Source organism: Platichthys flesus, chromosome 17 (genome assembly GCF_949316205.1).
Source record: "Platichthys flesus chromosome 17, fPlaFle2.1, whole genome shotgun sequence".
Taxonomy (NCBI): domain Eukaryota; kingdom Metazoa; phylum Chordata; class Actinopteri; order Pleuronectiformes; family Pleuronectidae; genus Platichthys; species Platichthys flesus.
The window spans coordinates 12,316,722-12,336,829 of record NC_084961.1 but is presented as its reverse complement, the minus strand read 5'-3'; the positions used below and the strand labels follow the sequence as shown (position 1 = coordinate 12,336,829).

The window sequence follows — 20,108 nt, the reverse complement described above, 5'->3', positions numbered from 1 at the left end:
GTGTGTGTGTGCAGCCATGCTTTTGTATGCGTGTCAAGACGAGATCTGGCAATAATTAAGGAGTCCCTTTTGTTTGAGTAGACGGGGTGGAGTGCCTCCCACATTTAGTTCAAATCACACAACACACTCACAAGGACAGACTCTCACAAGAACACACGCACACGCATGCACACACACACACTTCAAACATCTATGTATTCCAGATTGTATTCTGTAACAGAGTTTTTTTACTCGTAAAATTGGGAGACTTTTCTTTTACTCATGTTTTTGAAATTAATAAGTAAACGCCCACTTAAAATCAGGATGTAATCTTGTGCTGACCACTACAGTTATCATGGTCAGCCACCACCTAATAAATCCAGTCACTAGATGGCAGAGTAGACCATACTGTTTGTCCAGAATCACACTGATGATCTCATAAATCACAGTTTACTGTGTTTATCTTGTAAAAAGACCCACAACAAAATACCAGAATAAATGTTTTTATTTTAGCATTAGATTTACAGCGATTGTCAACATCTTTACAGTGCAAAAAAGTGTAAATTAAATTACTGTGTCAGGGCTTGAGACATGAAGTGTTGCTTCGAGGCATTTAGTATATCTCAAGGCAGTTGCTAAGTCGTGCTTTAAAATGGCTTTCCAAGACAGGCGTGGGTTTGATTTGACATCTTAAAATACACATTTATTCTTTGTCTTCCCATTAGTTATACATATATATAAAAATACATAGTTTTGACAGAATGGCATAAGGTGTGCACTTGCAGCTGCTCGGTTAAAGATAAAAACTAATACATAGGCTTTGTTTTTTTAAATTAGTGCAAGATTAGAGCGAGAGAAGACTGAAATGATGCTTTATGATATGATGATACACTTGAGTGTGTGTGTGTGTGTGTGTGTTTGTGTGTGCATAGTCAGTAGGCAGCAGGCAATGTCAGATTGCTGTGAACAGAAACAGGCATTTTCTGAACAAACACAGGATGCAGTCACCACGAAGCATCACAGTTTTCATCAAGGCTTTCAGAAAAGGGCATTTCTTTCCCCTGCCAAGGACATTATGCTTTTGCCCGAAACGGTTGGTTGGTTGGTTGGTTTACGTAAAATAACACGAAAACTGCTGTGGGCTATGGGACAAGGAAGAACCGTTTAATATTTGGTGCTGATCCAGGAATTATTTTCTCACTTTCTTTGATATTTTCACGGGTTTCCCTGTCAATAATTCATGAAACTAGATAAAAAAAATCAGGCATTTTAAGGAATTGATTTCTATAAGATGGTGCACCTTCTTTGCACTTAAAGGGACTGTTGGGCCTTGGCGGAGATATGCGCTTGACTGAGTGCCCCTCTGGTTGCACACGTAATGGAAATTAAATCTCTCAGCATGTGTTTCTGAGGCAGAAAACCAGAAAGAAATTTGACTAATGTTGAAAAAAAAAAACCTCAGTGTTCACATGGATTTATAAATTCACCATCCAGTTCAGTATTTCATCTGCAACGTAAAGAGATCCACAGTCGGGCGAGACTTTCATGACAGAACCATATTTCAGTCCAATCGTACCCCCTCCTCTACATGACGAGCACTAGAGTCCGGGCTGGGAGTCGGGGCTTGTGTCGCCCGCAGCTGTGGAGGAGGTGGAGATGCTGTTGTGTTGGATGGCCAGCACATGAGACGCTGCGGGGCCGACAGGAGTGGGACTTCCTCCTGCAGCTGGACACAGAGACAGCTGTCAATCAAAGTCACTGACCTTGTGTGGACCGTCCGCTCTGTGAGGCGCGGGGCCCTGACGGCACGTGGTTTATAATACGAGCCACCGGACGAATGAAAACAGATTACAGATTACAGAAAAATATCTCTTTTATTTTTAACAAATGAATACTGTACATACACGTAAAAAAAAAAAAGAAAAGACAACAGTAGAAATATATGGATACAACTCATGCCAACTTTGCATCCGTCGTTGTTCTCTAAAGCTCAACACTTAAATCGCAATGGCTGTTTTCCATTAAAGCCACAAGGTGCAGTATTTCAATTTTTTTAAGGTCAGTTCCAGGTTCAGTTATTGTTGGACATTAACTTTAGCCTGGCCGGAGTGCAACATGGGCATGGTCTGCATTTTGCTGCGTGCTAACTTCATGCGAGTGCAACAAGAGCTCTGCACTCCAGGGTATTTTAAACACCGTCATGAGAACGAGAAATGAAAAATGTTCTCATTTGAATGAGAGTTCAGAGTGCAGTGCCTCTTCCTGATTGGTTCTCCACAGGAATAAAAGTGCATGGACGGATGCACTCATGGGGATAAAAGCGAGAGAGTTTTCACTCTCAAGTGCTGTTTAGTTGAAATTTTAGGTCCCTGTGTGTATGGAGGGTTGCTTTGGTATAAAAAAGACTGGATTATTCCCTCAGCGGTGGATGGAGATGATTGGTTTCAGGCGTCTGGTGATATTTCTAGCGACGGGCACAGGGTAAGTGGGTTTTACTCACTGGGGTACCCCTGTGATTCTCTCTGCCGGGTGGTGACAGGACATTCCTTGTGGGTGACCAGAATCTGCTTGAGCTGACCCACCTCTGACCTCAACGACGTCACCTCGTTCTGGAAACACAGAGAAACACTCAGTGTCCTTGAAGGTTGGATTGTGTGCGTGTGTGTGTGCGTGTGTGTGTGTGTGTGTCTGTGCTTGACTGTGTGCCCCACCTGTAGCTGCAGGTTTGTGTGCGTCAGCTCCTCAGCTTTCTTCTCCAGCGACGACACCCACACCTTCCTCTTCTGTCGGCAGCGGGTGGCCGCAGCCCGGTTGCGCTCTAGAAACTTCTGCCTGCGCTCGTCGGGGTCCTGCTCTGCCGTCCTCCGGCGACGGCTGCTGCCTCCTCCTTCTCGTGCCCCCCCACCCCCTGCCTGCATGTCATGCTGGGAATGAGAATGGTGCGAAAGGTGCACCTGCTGTCCAACTGGCGATAACTGCAAACAAAAAACAAAAACAAGATCGGTTACCTCGCTGGGCTTGAGGGCAGAAACCCGGGGCCATGTAGATGTAAAGCACCGTACCTGTGCTGAAAGAGGCCGCGGAGGCTCAGGCGGCGATGCCTGGTGAAGGTGAGAAGGCGGTGATTGGTGCGCCTGAGGGTGCGGTGCGTTCCCTGAATGGTGGAGCTGGTGGTTGAGCGAGTTCCCCTGCAGGTGATGCGGAGGAGGGCCGTGGCACCGCTGCGGGTAAGGGAGGGTTGGAGCTGGAGGCTGCTCATGATGATGATGATGGTGGTGCCGTAGCGGAGGGGCCTGGTGGCACTGTGACATCATGTCCATCGCATGACCCATGGATGTTCCCGGGTTGTGGATGGAAACCATTCCTGGGTGGTGCTGTTGGAAATGATGACCCAGTGTCTGTTTGGATCTCTGAGTTCGGATGAAAAGATTAGAAAACAAGAATTGATGTAAACACACTTTTCTTACACAAATATACAATATAAACACCAGATAGACATGTGTCACAAATATTTATTAAGATTCACAAAATCCATTTCATCTATTCACAGATATTAGCACATAACAAATACCAGATCTTCATTATTGCTTGAGAGAAAAAAGAAAGACCCCCAATATCACAATGTTAAAGAAAGTGAAAATAAAATCCTGGATCCACCCCCAAATTTGAATGGACTCTTCCTCGATCCATGTCACAGCCTTCCAGCAGGTTTGGTGAATATCAATCCCGTAGTTTCTGTGTAATGCTGCTAACTAACAAACCATCAAATGCTGAAAACAACCTAACCTCTGTGGCATTTAGACATTAGATATGTCATGTTCCATTGAAACACGGCCTATGACAGTCGGTGCATTTGAGCTGGTACACCGACACCACACGGGAAGAGTTTGTGATTCTATGGAAACATTTTCACAAGGCCTCTAATGGTGGGTGGGGTTTGTTTCACCTCCAGGAACCAGTTAAATCAGCAGCAGCAGATCTGACCTCCCAACCTACAAACCACTTCAGGTCAAGCAGCCAAGCCTTAGAGGTAAGAATCCCCCACAGCTACTCCTCTACCTGTAAATTACTCCTATCAGCAATAATCTCCCTCGTGCTGCATCGCCACCATCTCCCCTAATCGTCGACAACACAACCCGTGAAGACGACCGTAAATAAGTCGGGCAGCGTGTTCCGTCCGCAGCTCGATATTTTCACACTTTATCATTCCGGCGTGTCATCTGACTAAACAGACTGTAAGAGCTAAATTAAACCTCGTCTCACTTTTCTCCTACGCTCAGCAGAGGAGGAGAGCGAGAGAGGAGGGAGAGGTCATGTTTGGAGCATGACATCACCCCTCTCCCCACCCCCCCTCCCAGGCAATATTGCTATCTGCTCCCTGTTACACAATATTTCTTTAAGAGAAGAAGCTGGGTTTCCCCCCCCCTCTCTCTCTCTCTCTCTCTCTTCCTCTGTCTTTCTCTCTCTCTGAACCATTCAGTGATAAAAAAAAAAGGGAGCACATTTAGCGGCTGCCAAAGATGAGGTCATTGAGCTGTCTGTGCCAGCGTTACCAGCCAGCCAGCCAGGCTGCCAGTCGAACACACACACACACGGACACACACACAGACACACAGACACGCATACAGACACACAGACACACACACAGGCACACAGACACACACTGAAGAGGACGGGACACAAGTAATTCTTCTCTGTTTACTACATAGAAACACCCTGACACTGGGGCTTGGGATTACATCATGGATCGCCTTGGCCTGGATGACACACCACGCTGATATTTCTGTCGGGAGGGATCAGTGAATGAAGACATGAAACTGTACACTGTACACTGAGCCACTCGTCAAGTGTTTACTTTACGCCACTTGAGCCGAGTAACAGAGGTTATTACATCTAATACGTTGATTTTTAAGGGGGAACTAAATCTACTCTTATACTGTGACAATGCAGAACATCAAATGAAACTTAACTACTATAGAATCTGAAGAATTTGCGTGTGTTGTGTGTAATTCAGATATTACTGTTGTTGTAGGGTCTTAAATCTGTTTACAAAATGTCACCCAAAAAATGTAGGATAAGTTTAAGTTAAGGTAAGGGGTTATGGTTCGGTGAGTAACTATCGTTAAGGTTTGTGTAAGTCTAAAGGAAATCAATATAAATCAATTTCATGTCCTTGAATGTCACGGAGACACGACTGTGTGTGTGTGTGTGTGTGTGTGTGTGTTTGTGTGTTAGTGTGTGTGTTAGTGTGTGTGTGTGGTGTGTTTGTGTGTGTGTGTATAAAAGAGATGAAGAGAGGATCAGATTTGAACCTAGGACCTGAGAGGCTTTGAAAGCTGAAACCACTTTTCATTTGCCACGCTATACACAAGCTCTGCACATTAAGTCATAACCTCTGATAGTATTTGTGTGTGTGTGTGTGTGTGTGTGTGTGTGTGTGTGTGTGTGTGAGTAGACAATGTATAACTAATGTTGTGGGGACCTAATATGTTTACATCGTCACATCATGGTGACTTATCTTCCTAATGAGGACCAAATGCAAGTCCCCATGATATAAACCATGACATATAATAATAACTGACAATACATTTAAGGTGAACACATGTTTGTAGGTGAGGTTAAGATAATGGCTTGTGGTAAGTATAGATAAGGTTAAAGTAACTCTCCATCCAATGAATGTAAGTCAACGTAAAGTCCTCTGAAGTCGGGGAGACCCTACTGTGTGTGTGTGGAGGGAGAACGCGTGTGTGTATGGCAGCAGGGTGATTTCACAGTTTTCCCTGTGAAGTCTCTTTTGATAGCCCACATATATTTAACAATTCATACTACATGCCCCTGGAAGGAGGAAATGTACTATTAAAGAGGGCAGAGATTGAGAGCATGTTGACACAAGGAAAATATAACAACCTAAGAGTCAGAGGGGGCATGTAGATGGTGACGTCCTGTCCTGTGTGTGTGTGTGTGTGTGTGTGTGTGTGTGTGTGTGTGTGTGTGTGTTAAGGTGTTGAATCACGGTTTCCTGTATATCCTGATTAAAAAGGAATAAATCAACTTCACCTTCGGCATAAGGAATGAATGATTCAGCATATTTCATCATTTGGTTCTTGAAGCAACACGACAATGCTGTGTTAATTTTTTTAAACGATTAAATGCTTTTTCAAACCTTTTTACTTAAGTGCTGATTGAACAGATTTTTCAGTATCAGGCAAACTACAGGAGACTCAGGGATTAAAGCAAAAATGAAAGTCTTGTCGAATTTGATTTCTTGACAAGTCATACTCCCCATATCTATTTTTCATAAACAAGGACTGAGTAGCCCGAATTAATGACGTGTTTAAGCTGTCCGGCTTATTTGTATTCGGTCCATTTTTTCCACAGTGCGTGACTTCCCGTTGGAAGACAGCTCTGACCAAGGTGGACAAGCACTTAGTCTTTGATGCCGGCTAAACAAGTATAATTAGAAAGATTCAAGCCCCATTCCACTACTGTTTTAAAATGTAGCTGCTTTTTTTCTGCCATTTTTTTGGCATTTGTTTGCTTAAACATACCGGCTGTTCGATTTGTTTGCAGCACATACAAAAAAGAGTTCACCTAGCCAGGCCCAAGTGCCCCCATGCAATCTAAACTAAATCACTTGACAGTTCAGTGAGACCTCGTTCTCCCTGCTCTTTGCTTATTTGCTGATTTTATTAATTCAGATCCTCCCTGGTATACATTTAACATAAATCTTTCAGAGACAATGATCCCAGACAGTAATGCCAGCACACTGTGTCAAAACAGAGAAGAGAAGAATGACATCATGGCAGAGGGTTAGATGAGAAAATCAGTACCACTCCCATATCTGAAACCACGGCTTGTAACCAGTAAGCTTAGCTTAGCATAAAGACATAAAACAGGGGGGTAACATCTACAATGGATCCGTCCAAAGATATAATATTATCTTTAATTGGTTTAATCTGTAAAAAAAATGTAACTCACTGTTTTACGGAGGGTTACATGCTATGTCTGGGCCCAACAGCCAAGTCTTATTTTTTTTTTTGCATTTATTACGCTTACACACACTTACACATATTACACAAACTAAATCATAATCACCTAACAAATAAAATGAATGAGCTTTAAAGGTACATTGAAGTACCTAAGAAAGGACTGTCCCATTTCAACGGTTCCTTCAAATGTAGCAAATGCTTCCTCAATTCCATCCCAGAGAAACGGAAAGCCTCTGTCACAAGGACCTCTTCCTTCATGGGCTTGATAGACCGTGTCCTCTAAAGGGGCCTATAAACTGGAACACAGCTATAGGCTGGTTTTGTTGCGGCTGCACAGAACTAAACTCACAGTTTCAAACTTTTCTAACCCTCCAGACCCGCCAGAAAGCACAAATACTCCTTTAATGTTCCTTTAAAACCACATGCATGTACCACTAGCGGTCTAGCCATTACACCCCTAATATTGCCTTAAATGGTTATTACTCCCACAGCAAAGCACAGCATTATCACCAGGGAAGGAAGTAATTCCACAGAGATAGAACTAGAATATGACTGGTGGTCAGTACCTGAGGCGAGGAACAGGAGGGGTTGTGTACGGGACCTGGTATCCCCATTAGACAAGACATCTGCTTCTCGATCTGAATAAAAGAAGAAATTGACACAAAAATAACCTTTCAACCGTGACAAGAGAAAGCATCAGCACCAACACGTACACGCTCCCCCTCAAGGTCACATCCGTCTGGAGTTTGACACTTTTCATTAATTCATCCAAAAGAGTGAAGTGAATTCCTCTGTCGGCCATGAATATTTCTAACTCGGGGGATCTTGACCACTTTGGCCACTTTACCTGCATGTATAAATGATAATGCATGCAAGTGTGTGTGTGTGTGTGTGTGTGGATAACCTTTATCATACTTACAGGCATGTGCTGCGCAGACGCTCCCTGCATGGCGGGATCAGGCAGCGTGCCAGGTAAGGAGGCCGCCAACGGTTGCCTGTGTCTGTTCCGCATGTAAAGGAGGGAGGACAGCGGCCCGGGAACTGGGCTGTGTGCGGAGAGAAGGAGGGACGGGTCACAAAGTAAAACCTTTATTAGATGTCTTAATAGAAAATGAGTTTCAGATAGATCCATCCATCCACTAGATAGATCCATCCATCCATTATCTATACAGCTTAACCTTCGAGGGTCACAGACGGGAGCTGGAGCAAATTCAAGATGACATTGGATGAGAGGCGGGGTAAACCCTCTACACAGGTATCGCAGGGCCAACACACAGAGACAAACAAGCATTCATGCTCACATTCAAACCTAATGTTAATTTGGAGTATCCAATTAACTTGCGGGAGGAGGCAGGAGAATACCCATGCAGAGATAAATGAAACCAGGAGGCGAACCGGGGAAGGCGACGGTGCTCCCCGTAACACTACTACTCATGTTAACTATGACTCAAAGGAGAAAATCAACAAGAGCCATCTGCCTTCATTTCTTTTTTTTCAAAAGGTCGGTTCACCAAAATAATAATAAAAAAAGAATCTTGACCTCACACTTACCTCTAGAATTTTCCAAACATGAGTCTAGTTCCGGTTAATGTTTTCAGTTTGAAATATCTGTTCCTTGGATTTTTATCTTCACCCCAAAACAATGAAGGTGAATGGAAAATTAACTTATAAAACAATAATGTGTTTTTTCAGAAACAACCCTGTGTTTATTAATGTTCACACAGGATAACACATTGTTATTGGAAAAAGACGATTCTATTAAATTATAGGCTAAATATGTTATTTTGAAATTTTGCAACACAAGTCTAATTCTTTTAATTGTCATTCTACAATGACAAAAACTGTTTTGCCGTATTTGTAGGCTAAATTTCATATAATATAAACAGTTGAAGTTGTGTTTTTTTTTCCTGTTCTAGCTATAATTATTTCTTACCAATGTGATAAAGCCTTCTTAAAGTAATTTTTATCTGGTCTTGGTAGATGAAATGTTTCCTCTTGTGCTTTTCTTTGGTCTTATTACGTGTTTAACATTGTCTGGATGCAGCTGAAAGAGTGTATATGCTGATTCAAATCATTTGATCTTAACCCAGTTGAAAAATAAATGGCAAATTTCCCTAAAATGTGGGCAAATAAAAATTAAACTACAGCTGAAATCCTCTGGAAGAGAGCGGGTGAATGTGCTCTAACCTGGATGAACCAACACTACAGGTTGATCTGGTTGATCAAAAATGTGAAGCAAAAAAAAGAGTGAACAGAGGTTCGAGGTTAGGTGATGACAATGGAAACTATGACGAGTCAGCCAAATGAAAGAAAACGGAGGGAAGGAAGAAAAAGTGGCAGTTTTGGAGGGAGGAGAGAAGCTCGGGGATCACAGCAGGGAATGCAGAAACCCAGGGTGCCATGGGCTGACCTAACCGCTCTGGCCCCCGGCCAATCAGACAGCGTGGGCCTCCGTGGCCGTGCTGAGGTCATCGCTAATGATGTCATCACTGAATCTGGGCTATGTGGCCCCCGTTTAACGCACAACATGGTTCAGACAAACCAAAACAACATTTCCTAATGTAACCACAACAGCTCTACCGGGCCAACCGCCAGACACTCAGAGACCGGGTTGCTATGGAAACCGGTGATAAACACAAGGAGAAACAGTCAGACACACAATCCATTTCGGTTCATTTAGTTACACTCTGCTGGTTTCACTGACTAATGCTGTGTCTGGAATCAGCTGGTACTGATTTATTGTCAGCTCTCCCTCTATCTCTCTCTCTCTCTCTCTCTCTCTCTCTCTCTCTCTCTCTCTCTCTTTTCACTGTCATGTCTGGTCCTGGACAGATGTGCGGACGTTATCATGTCACCGTGACAGTGGCTTGGTTTCTCTGCTCGCTCTGTTGCAAGCATTAATGAGTAATAGGTTCGTAGAGAGGAGATAAGAAGGTGTACGATTTTAGATAGGAGAAGAAAAGTTCAAAATTCCTTAACCTCCAAACTATAAAGAATAATCTCATAAATATCAGGCCCTCGGATGGGATTTTAAGCGTTGACAATCTCATTGCAACTACCCCAATATGAATCTCTCTTGAGGCCTGTGTTACATTTCATCTCTTCCTACGGTTGGATGTCAATACCCTATATTCTCAAAACATCAATTACAATGCAAAAAGCATCAGAGGAAAAACAACAACAACATAAACGCTATTAAAAAATGTTAACAGGAAACTAAATAATAGATTTTTTCACTGGAGACACATCAGTACCAAAACTAAAAAAAGCCCACTATATAATATAATATAATACAATATAATATAATATAATATAATATAATATAACATAAATAAGAAAATACAGGAACACACTTCCAATTTGAACAAATCGATAAATTATCAAATTTGCTAATTGCAAAATAAATGAGTTTATGCACTGTCATGTAATATAATGTATGTATTTATGTCATTTAATGTAATATAAATTAGCATAACATTTTAATATAGATTAATCTATTAATTCTTCATCTAAAATGTTTATTGTCACAGCCTGTGGCTAAAGAATTTAGAATTTTTAGTCTTATAGAGTTTAATTTAACAAAATGATTAAATTGTATGTAATTGTTGCATTCTTTCAAATTTGACATGGCGATATCAAACCAAACACTATTTCTTATTAAATTACAGGCCAAGATTGAAATTGTTGTCATAATTTACCCTTAACCCATTAAACTCACTATGTAAAACAATATTCAGATGGCTGAGCGTCTACTGCCGTTCACAAATCCTAAAAACTGAGCTGTTAGGAAGAGGGGGAGCAGCTGCTGGGAACTGATCAGATGAAAGACAGGAACTCCTCTAATCTGTCTCTTGAACTGGGAGATAACCAGGGAGCCATGGAAGCCATGGAACCCTAAACATTGGGTGTAGGAGCAGGTGGTGTCGTTATTCGATGGTTTCTCCATCTCTTTCGCTTTTATTTTGTTCTCTCAGTAAATCTACATTTTATTTTTTCAACCTGCTATTTCCCTCATTTCATTAGTGCAGTGATAAATTATTCAGGGGGAAATGCCAGTCTTCACCGGACAGAATGAGTTATAATATGTCAGAAACAGGAAGGGGCGAGGCGGGGTGAAGGAGAGGGAGGAAGGGTGAGAAAAGGCAAATAGGAAAAAAAAGGGAATATGTATGTATGTGAAGCATTGCTGCATGAATGAATTAGTATTAAAGTGTGTGAGTGTGCACCATTACTCACCCTGAGTGTGTGAGCGTGGAAGGAGCCTGGGTGATGACCGATCCGGCCTGGGAGGAGGACAGCGTTTGCTGGGCAGCCAGGTTGCAGCTGGGGCCGATCATGGGGCCATGACACTGTGGACGTTGCAGAGCGTGGGGGTGGGGGTGGTGGAGCGGTGGCTGGGGATGGGGGTGCTGAGGCTGGGGATGCGTGTGCTGGAGCTGAAGCTGGGGTTTGAGCTGGTGATGGCTCATACAGGACGGCCCATTGTTGGTAAGCGTCTGCGAGGGAGAGGCGGGAGAGCGACAAACAGCTGGGACCACTTTTGAACTCAGCCGGCAATATCTGCTTTCACTGTGTGTGTGTTTTGTGATCTGAGGTACATGCATGTTCAAATGTTTTGTAGGTGTGTTCGATGTCTAGCTATTTCATTTACAGGGCAGAATGTGATCGTCGGGTGTGTGTTTCCTCCCAGGAGGTCAGATATCTGCAAACGCCCAATTGGGTCTGACTGATTATATGTCCCTCACACTCGAGTGTCAACCCAAACACAAAATTTAAAGACTTCAGAAGCAAACACCAGTAACAAGCCTGTCTTTAAATCTTCCATTTTATGTGAATTTCGTTGTAATTTTACCTATATACTATGCTTTCTTGTGAATTCACCTGTTTGCTCTTTTCCTCTTCTTGTGCTTGAAGGAACTCTTCCTCTATCTCCTTGAACAGACCAACCTCTTCACAGTTCTGCAAAAATCGTGTTGGCGTTGGCGTCTGGTCTAGAGTCATCGCGTTTGAATAAACACACAAAAAGGAGAACGATTTAAGACAAAAAAAAATGAGGAGACATTCATGTATTAGCTTATTTGCCAGAGGAGAAACAAGTCTCCTCTCTGTTGCACTCTGTCTCTGCCTGAGATAACATCAGTCTGACTCTCTGAGCCATCTAAACATGCAGGGGTCAAAGGTCACCCAGGCTCTTTGTTTTGACTTAAGATTTCCTGCAGGAGATGTGACAAGCTGCAGGACAGACACACACACACACACAGACGCACACACGCACACATACACACACGCACACACGCACACATGCACACATGCACACAGAGCGCACAGGTCAGATGTCAGGCTGATGTTTATGTGCAGACAGACGGCTGTTTCTATGGTTACGGCCAGTGTCACATGATAGAGTCTGGTAGTGGGTGCATCATGGCGGTCCAAGGCCGGAGAGTGAAGCCACTCATCATGCTGCTTTGGTGCATCCTATATTAGCTGTGTGGACACTTTTACATTTACAACCTTAAAGCTGTGAAGCAGTTCTCGAGCGGTCTAGTAGATCACTGATTTTGCCATTAATTAATAGCATTTTTGTCATGTTTTTATTTTAAATTATTCATTTTTATATTCATTATAACATTGTTTGAGTTTTAAGGACATTTTTTCTATCGCGAAAGGCACCTACAACACAATGGGGCACAAAATCTTTGCACTCCCATAACAGATTTTTGTTGGGTCAGCAGAGTATGCCTCGAAAGTCGAGAAGGAAGATGCAGAATGTACAAATTCTTTAAAAGAAGCAGTTCTTTTTTTAAAAGATATATCTTAATACTTTCTAGATGAAATCATAAACTGATTAATCAGTTTATTGATCTACAACAATGTTTTGTTTCTTTATTATTATTCGGTAAGTGAACACGCCAAACCATCTCTGGTTCTTGCATCTCAAATGTCAGTATTTGCTGCCTGTCTTTGTTGCATATGATTTAACATCTTAAGATTTTGGACAAGAAAATCTATCTGAACACATAAATTGGTCTTTTTGTAATTTTTTACTTTTTTTCTGACAGTTATTCAAGGAAGTGCAGAGCAAATTATTTAATTATAAAAGTAATTGGTTTACAATGATTTACTCATGTTGGTGAATTTGATACTGATAAATAATTTGTCCATCAGGCAGTAAATTAACATAATGCACAATCCCCGGTGTACATGATAACAATACATGGTCACATCCATTCAATTTTCGCTGTAGATAGTCTCTCACTTTTACCCGATATTCAAATAAAGATATAAAATGTTCAAGATGACTCGTGCTGACCCACGTGCACTGAACCCCTCCCCACTACTCTGAATCCAAGTGGGCTGTCGCTAATGGCACTATCACTATGTTTGGTCTAGCCTGATGGGGTACAGTGTTCACACTGCAACATGAGCAGCTCCATGTCACCGCGCAGCCTATCTGAAGGGAAGGAAGCTTGTGTCGAGCTTATCTGATTTCATACTGGATAACGTCGCACCATCATTTGCTCATCGAGCACTCATCCTGAGAAGGGGTCACCACATGCACACAAACACACACGCTCACACACACACACACACACACGCAGTGATACAACAGCTGAACTGAGTGACCTGGAGTATATCTGAGCAAAAGAAGATGGGGGGGATTAAGAGAATTTATGGGCATATAAAGGGACCAAGCTGCAAATTAAGAGGCAAACTATCCCCTAAACATGATCGGTGGATGTCGGAGGAAACTCAAGTGCTGTGCGTCTCACCTGTAAAGGCCGTGTCTGCTTTGATGGCGGGGAACTTGAGGGTCATCTCATGCTTGCGGCTGTGGATGATCAGGTGCTCCTCTGACAGGAAGCGCTGCAGTACACCGACAGAGTGAGAAAGAGGTGAAGAGATGCACGCAGCTGTTTGACATGACACACACAGGAGGGGACGTTTGGTTAAATCAGCCCCTTGGCATGTCTTATCAGTCATAATCGTCAACCGCTTTATACAGACATTTCATCTTTGATAATGATGATAATAGTAATAATAATAATAATGAAATAAGGATACACGTCATTATCAATCATTAAAAGCAGCTCTGAATAGGTTAGGGTTAGGGTTAGTGTTGTCGTGAAGGTGGACAGTTCAGTCCAGCACTGGAATAAACCTGTCGCCCCAGGTCTGGTGCTTTGTGCCACATCAATTGTATTTCTTTTTCAAAATTCGAACTGACTGCTATTCTGATAACATAATTCTGAATGACACACTAGCCTTAAGAGTGTGTATACATATTGAACGTTTATATTACAAATGAAACTTTTAATCTAAAATCCTGAACAATCCAATTATTATTATTCCACTCCATTCAAACCCACTCGCTTTTTTTTACAAGCACAGACACAAAGGCTGCACAGTTGACCTAGAACTAAATATCGATCAGTTACAGTTGTGTTTTTAATCTATTTGTTCGTTGTTTTTTTTCACTTTCTTTAACATTGTGAGATCTTTTTTTTTTCAACCATTTTCCCAGAGAATAATTCATGACATAAAGGAAACTATATGAGTGTGTGAAATTTCTTGCAGCTTGAGTGAACCTAAGAGGACAGTTGACCATTGTATGCTGAGGATTCTGTTTTTGACTACTATTCAAATAATATTATAATTAATCTCAGACCGCTTTAGGAGTATGGTAATCACATGTATTGTGTGATTATATGACAAATCACATCTTAAATCTTGAACAATCCTATGATTATGAGCTTGGAAATCCACTCTCCTTTTTTTCCCAGCAAACAGACACCAAGCCTGCACAGTTGACCTCATATAACACTCAGTTTCTATAATTAATAAGCATGTGAAATAATCCTGTCCACAACATTTAATTGTCTAATTTATATGATTTATAATGATTATTTTTCTTTGGGATTTGTGGCCTCTTTAGCGAAGGTCTTACTCTCACACACAGTACACACGACTTACCTGAGAGCAGCCGGGGGCGCCGCACACATAAGGCCTGTCCTGTTTTTCATTCATGTCATCCACAAACCTACAAAGCAGAAGAGGAGCAAACTTAACCTGCGGCATCAACACACTGCCTCATGTCAAACTTTCTATTAACACAGACAGTTCCCACCACCAGTCACTGTGTATGATACAGTTCTCCTCTGAACATGACATATTGTCGTGGAAGCATTTTTGAAGAGGTGAGTAATGAGATAGAGGCCACAGATGGTGGATGTCACAAATCTCTGCTGCACACAAATCATTGTTTTTTTAGACCAATACTGTAATACAGAGAAATACGTTGTGTTTACAGGCTAGGATAAAAAAAATATCAACATAACATAGAATAGAGCATAATAACAAAACCCGCTTGCACCTCAATACTAACCCAGGCTTGACCCAGGCTGCTCTCCATGATGAGGAGATATTAAACCAGTGATGGGGCGGGGGGGTAATTATGACAAAGTGCAACTGCTACTGGCCCCTTCATTTTCCACTGAGAGCAAAGGAAGAAGCCTCCCTGACCCCAGGCATTCCTCCGAGCCGCATGTCACCAGAAGATTCACACACTCCCAGAGATGACACAGAGGCCATCAGGTCGGACCTCCTCAAAAAGCAGAAGGAGAGGAAGAAGAAGAAGAAGAAGAAGTAGAAGAAGAAGAAGAAGAAGAAGAAGAAGAAGAAGAAGAAGAAGAAGAAGAAGAAGAAGAAGAAGAAGAAGAAGAAGAAGAAGTGTCTCTAAAGTGGAGATTATGAGTTATGCATTGGATATATATTCGCAGGTAGAAGCGCTCTAAAACTTTTGGGTCTACATGAGCCGAGAGCAGGTCCTGATGTTATGGGAAACAGTGAGAGCTAAAGAAAGCAGCGTGGAAAGACAGGCCAAAAGTACATGCTTCCATAAGAAATGGAAAGTGTGTGTATGTGTGTGTGTGTGTGGGTTACATTAGGGTGATGGAGAGGGGAATGGAAAGGGCAAGTGGCAGTGAGAGAGCGACAGAGAAAGAGAGAGGGGAGGGAGAGAGTGAAAGAGAGAGAGAGAGAGAGAGAGAGAGTGAGGGAAAGAGGGAGAGAGGAGGATGACACAATGAATGGAGGAGAAATGGAATGAGGGAGGGAGGTGGCAGAGGGAGGGCAGTGCTGTTAGGCCTGCTCTCCTGACAGGTTTGAACCTGCCTCAGCCCCCTTTTTCCAACCCCGGGCAAGGTGACTTCATAAGTGTGCGTGCGTGCATGTGTGCGCGCATGTGTGTGTGTTAGTGTGAGTGTGGGCATAAAGGTGTGTGTGTTATAACACAGAATGTGTTCATGACACCCCACGGATAGGTATATATAAAGGCAGGATAACTCAGTTAAAACACAGGTTGTCATTGTCAATACATTTCATGTAACTAAAATGTAGTGTGTATCACTTCTTGTAATCATAAAACATAATGTGATATTTCATATAAACCTAAATTTAACACTATTAAAGATAATCTTAACTATCCTCAACTGTTTCCCCCTCTTGAGCTGGCAGCTTTTGTACCACACGAGCAGACTCAGCACATTTCCCCCAAAACCTTCTGTCACAGTGGTTACATCGATGCACAGTGACGTCACCCCTATAATACATAAATCCAACAGACACGCTGCCCATTTAAGACGGATTAACAAGCACCGATAATAATACATTGGAAAAAAAACACTTATATTTCCCGCCTCTTCCTCATGATCACGACAGCAACGGACGATGAATGACACGACAGAACTTTTTCTTAAAAAAAAACAACAACTCTCAGCTCGCGGATGGAGACACAACATTCAGAAAGTTTCAAAGCGACTCACTGCTCCTCAAAGCTCACATGTTTCGGCGGATGAGCGTCACCAACCGGCGAGTGGAGCGCGATCAGCCCACGTACAGCGGCTCCGAGCGGCGCATCCTCCGGCCACTCCGGGCAACATGACCCCGGTGTGAGTCCCCGTTATCTACGGCCCCGTGAAGTCAACCTGTCCCCCCCAACCCCCCTTTCATAAACACCGGCACCCAGCTGTACGAGCCCGCTGCTGTCACACCCCCCAAATAGACACCGGCGCTCAACGCGATGGAAAAAACAAAAACTTATAACTGAGAGAGTAAAATATACACACAAAAAAAGACATGAATAACAAACGTGTGCGGGTCTGCTGTGTCGGTGCGGTGAGTGTAAAGTGTGTTTGCTTGAGTGGAGGGTGTCGATCGCTTACCGACGAGTCGCGCGGGACGAGCGGCGCTCCGGAGGAACCACGTTGGACTGGAGCGAGATTACAATACGTTCTATTTACAGAAGCATTACATCATCCTCCCGGTGACGTCACGTGGGATTCCTGAACTTCTAAATCATTGCGGTCCCGTACGGAGAGAGGGGAAGGGGGGGCGGGGTTACGGCGCCGGCCGGTAGGGGGACGGGACGGGAGCCGCGGTGAGGTGGTGGAGCTGGAAGCCGCCGGTGGAGTCACACGCACCGGAGGCAACGTGACGGGACAACGGGGCCAGACCGGGTGGGGGTGGGGGGGGGATGATTATTATTTATATTCTACCCTCTCCTCACTTTGTGTCTGAACGGGACGTCCCGGCGGCTGGATCGAGTATATGCTTCTAAAAAAGCTTCTTTCAGAAACTTCTCTCAGGATTATGATGCTGTTTGTTCTCTTACTATGATATTGTAAAAATGTTTCATATTTTATTTAATATATTTTCAAGCCTGTTGGTATATCTTTTAAAGTTCAGGCAAGGTTAGGGCACTGGTTTGTGTTTGTATGTGTGTGTGTGTGTATGTTTGTGTGTGTGTGTGTGTGTGTGTGTGTGTGTGTGTGTGTGTATGTGTGTGTGTGTGAGATCTGTAAACAGATTTGCTGTGAGAAGTTCAGATAATGTAAGATAAGTTGAGATATAATTGTATTGATCCAACACTGGGGTAACTCACTTGTCAGAGTGAGGTGGATAATAGAATAGAAAAGGCAATACAACAAATAAATAAAAAGATGTATTAAAATAAAATACAGAATGTGTACATAATATGCACACTTCTCTACAAAACTATTGTTTATCTAGACTTGAGTAAAGTGTGAGGACATTTTAGAACATAGGACAAGATGGTGAATATCCCTTGTAAGTTTGAAGGTCTTCTGCACAATTGAAGTTACAAACTATACTTTGACTTGGAAACGGGTGTGAACTGCTTTATTATTGTGTCACATTCTCTATTGTTTGATAAAGTTTAAAATATTGTATTACAGTAATCACAAAAAATATGGTGTAATAATAAAAGTAATGACTTTACGTATAAAGCCCCTTCAGCAGTCACAAAGTGCTTCAAAAAGAAGAGAAAATAAAACAAGAATGTCATTTCAATGATAGAATATCTAAAATCAATGACAGCAGAACAATCAGGCTCATTTAGCTAATTGCAAGAAGCAATCAAGTAAAAGCCATTCAGTAAAGGGTTGGATAATAAAGCTTTGAATTCTCTATAAGGACGTGTCCAGCGTGTACCAGCACCTACTTTTCATTATAGTGTAAAGGCCTTTGTATCACCTTTAAGGATTTCAGACAATTAGCACAGATTTAATGTTTCCAAAACCAAGAACATATACACTGTTCTGTAATGATGAGATCTCTAATGTTGTATGCAATGAAATCCCATCGGCCACACAAACCCTATGCAGGAGAGACTCTGCTCATTCACACCTCCGCTGAGCCGAGCCATGGAGTCACATCTCAGCCATGTTTGGTCAAAGCTTTCCGGTGCTCCGGGCCGGCCAGGAGCTGATCAGAGTAGGGGCTATGGTTTTGTTGTGGTAGAAGAGCAACACGGGACTGAACCGTACTGACTCATCATCCACCAATCGCCTAAAGTATGCAAATCCAGGTCTCCCTGGCAACAGAGAAGAAACAGGAAGTTGTGATGATGTCACTCTGTGTTTTGAGCTCTTCCCCCGCATGGATGTGATTCACCGAGTTTTGTTTTCAGTGGGGATAAGGGATGTTTTACAGCATGTGTGTGTGCGTTTGTGTGCGTGCCTGGGAAGAGTGCAGTCATACTGAGGAGTGTGTGACGGCAGCCAGGAAGTCTCTGGCTGCTGCCCTGGAGCAGACAATACCACTGAGATTACAACTGCCTCCATAACTCAGTGGCAACACTAGCCATTACCATCTGGCATCTTCACCTCCTCTCGGCTCTTAGCAGTCAGAGCGGGAGCTTTGAGAGAGCTGCCCACTTGGAGCTTGATGTCACTTTGGCTATAAGAAAAAAAAAGGTCAAAGGTCAAACAAACCTCCAAAGCTCATGTCACATTATCTGCACACTGTGGTTAAATCACTCCTCTGGCTCAGCTGTTGCTGTGATACACTGCGGTTTCTGACTATTTCTATCTGTGAATTGTGGCTGCATAACACGGGACTAATGTGCAGACTTAAAAAAGTAAATGGAAACAGATACTTCCAACAGCATCCAAGTATACAAGTTGGACTCATCCGCTTATGTAATGGTTAGAGTTAAATTTACATCAAACTCTGCCCTCACATGCAGATCCACTCAGGAGCAGACCACCGGTGGGTTCGGATGTTTGTTATGATTTGGTCCACCCGATGTGCAGCATGTGTAAACCCGGAGTGGTGCTTCGGTCATCCCACCGATTGGGGCTGTTTGTTCGCAGCAAATAAAAGGCTGATAACCAGCAAATCCACGCGAGTTTGGGATCTCTCCCCAAAACTGCTACACTGTGCGCCACCCACAGACTTCAGATCAGATGATGTCATGCACCATAAACTCCCTCTGTATCTGTCCCCTTTCTCCCTTTGAGTTCCACGACACATGCTAGCACTTCTCATTTACGTAATGGTGTTGGAACTGCGTCACTGTCACAGGTCCGATGCACCATGTGTGTGTAATGAGTGTGCTTATGTTGAGTGTGTGTCTACACGTTTGTGTGTAAGAGAGAACATCTGTGTTCGGCCGATGAAGTCACCGAATTCAGTTCTGTACATGTGCGAGAGGCCGTGGATGCTGGTGATGTCATGTTGTTTGTGGGAGTGTGTGTAGCAGTGAATGAGTGGGTTTTTGAGATATTGTGTGTGTGTGGCTGTGTTTCATACTGTTTGGTGGATAATGGGTGGTGAGAGAGC

General features: G+C 42.9%; 1 protein-coding gene across 2 annotated transcripts; it reads right to left on the bottom strand.

Annotated features, from left to right (window-relative positions):
* Window positions 1-474: 474 nt before the first annotated feature.
* Window positions 475-17,258, bottom strand: LOC133972947 (cyclic AMP-responsive element-binding protein 5-like). 2 transcript variants are annotated; one of them, XM_062410576.1, is made up of 11 exons: window positions 17,189-17,258; window positions 14,940-15,006; window positions 13,739-13,832; window positions 11,850-11,959; window positions 11,205-11,464; window positions 7,888-8,014; window positions 7,535-7,606; window positions 3,042-3,389; window positions 2,691-2,954; window positions 2,480-2,588; window positions 475-1,705 (listed from the first exon to the last, which is right to left on the bottom strand). In XM_062410576.1, exons 2-11 carry the CDS (start codon window positions 14,991-14,993, stop codon window positions 1,578-1,580), a joined length of 1,566 nt encoding a protein of 521 aa, XP_062266560.1. In that variant the 5' UTR covers window positions 14,994-15,006; window positions 17,189-17,258; the 3' UTR covers window positions 475-1,577. The 2 variants fall into 2 exon arrangements, with proteins under 2 accessions (XP_062266560.1, XP_062266559.1); XM_062410575.1 differs by lacking the exon at window positions 17,189-17,258 and adding an exon at window positions 16,807-16,926.
* Window positions 17,259-20,108: the final 2,850 nt, after the last annotated feature.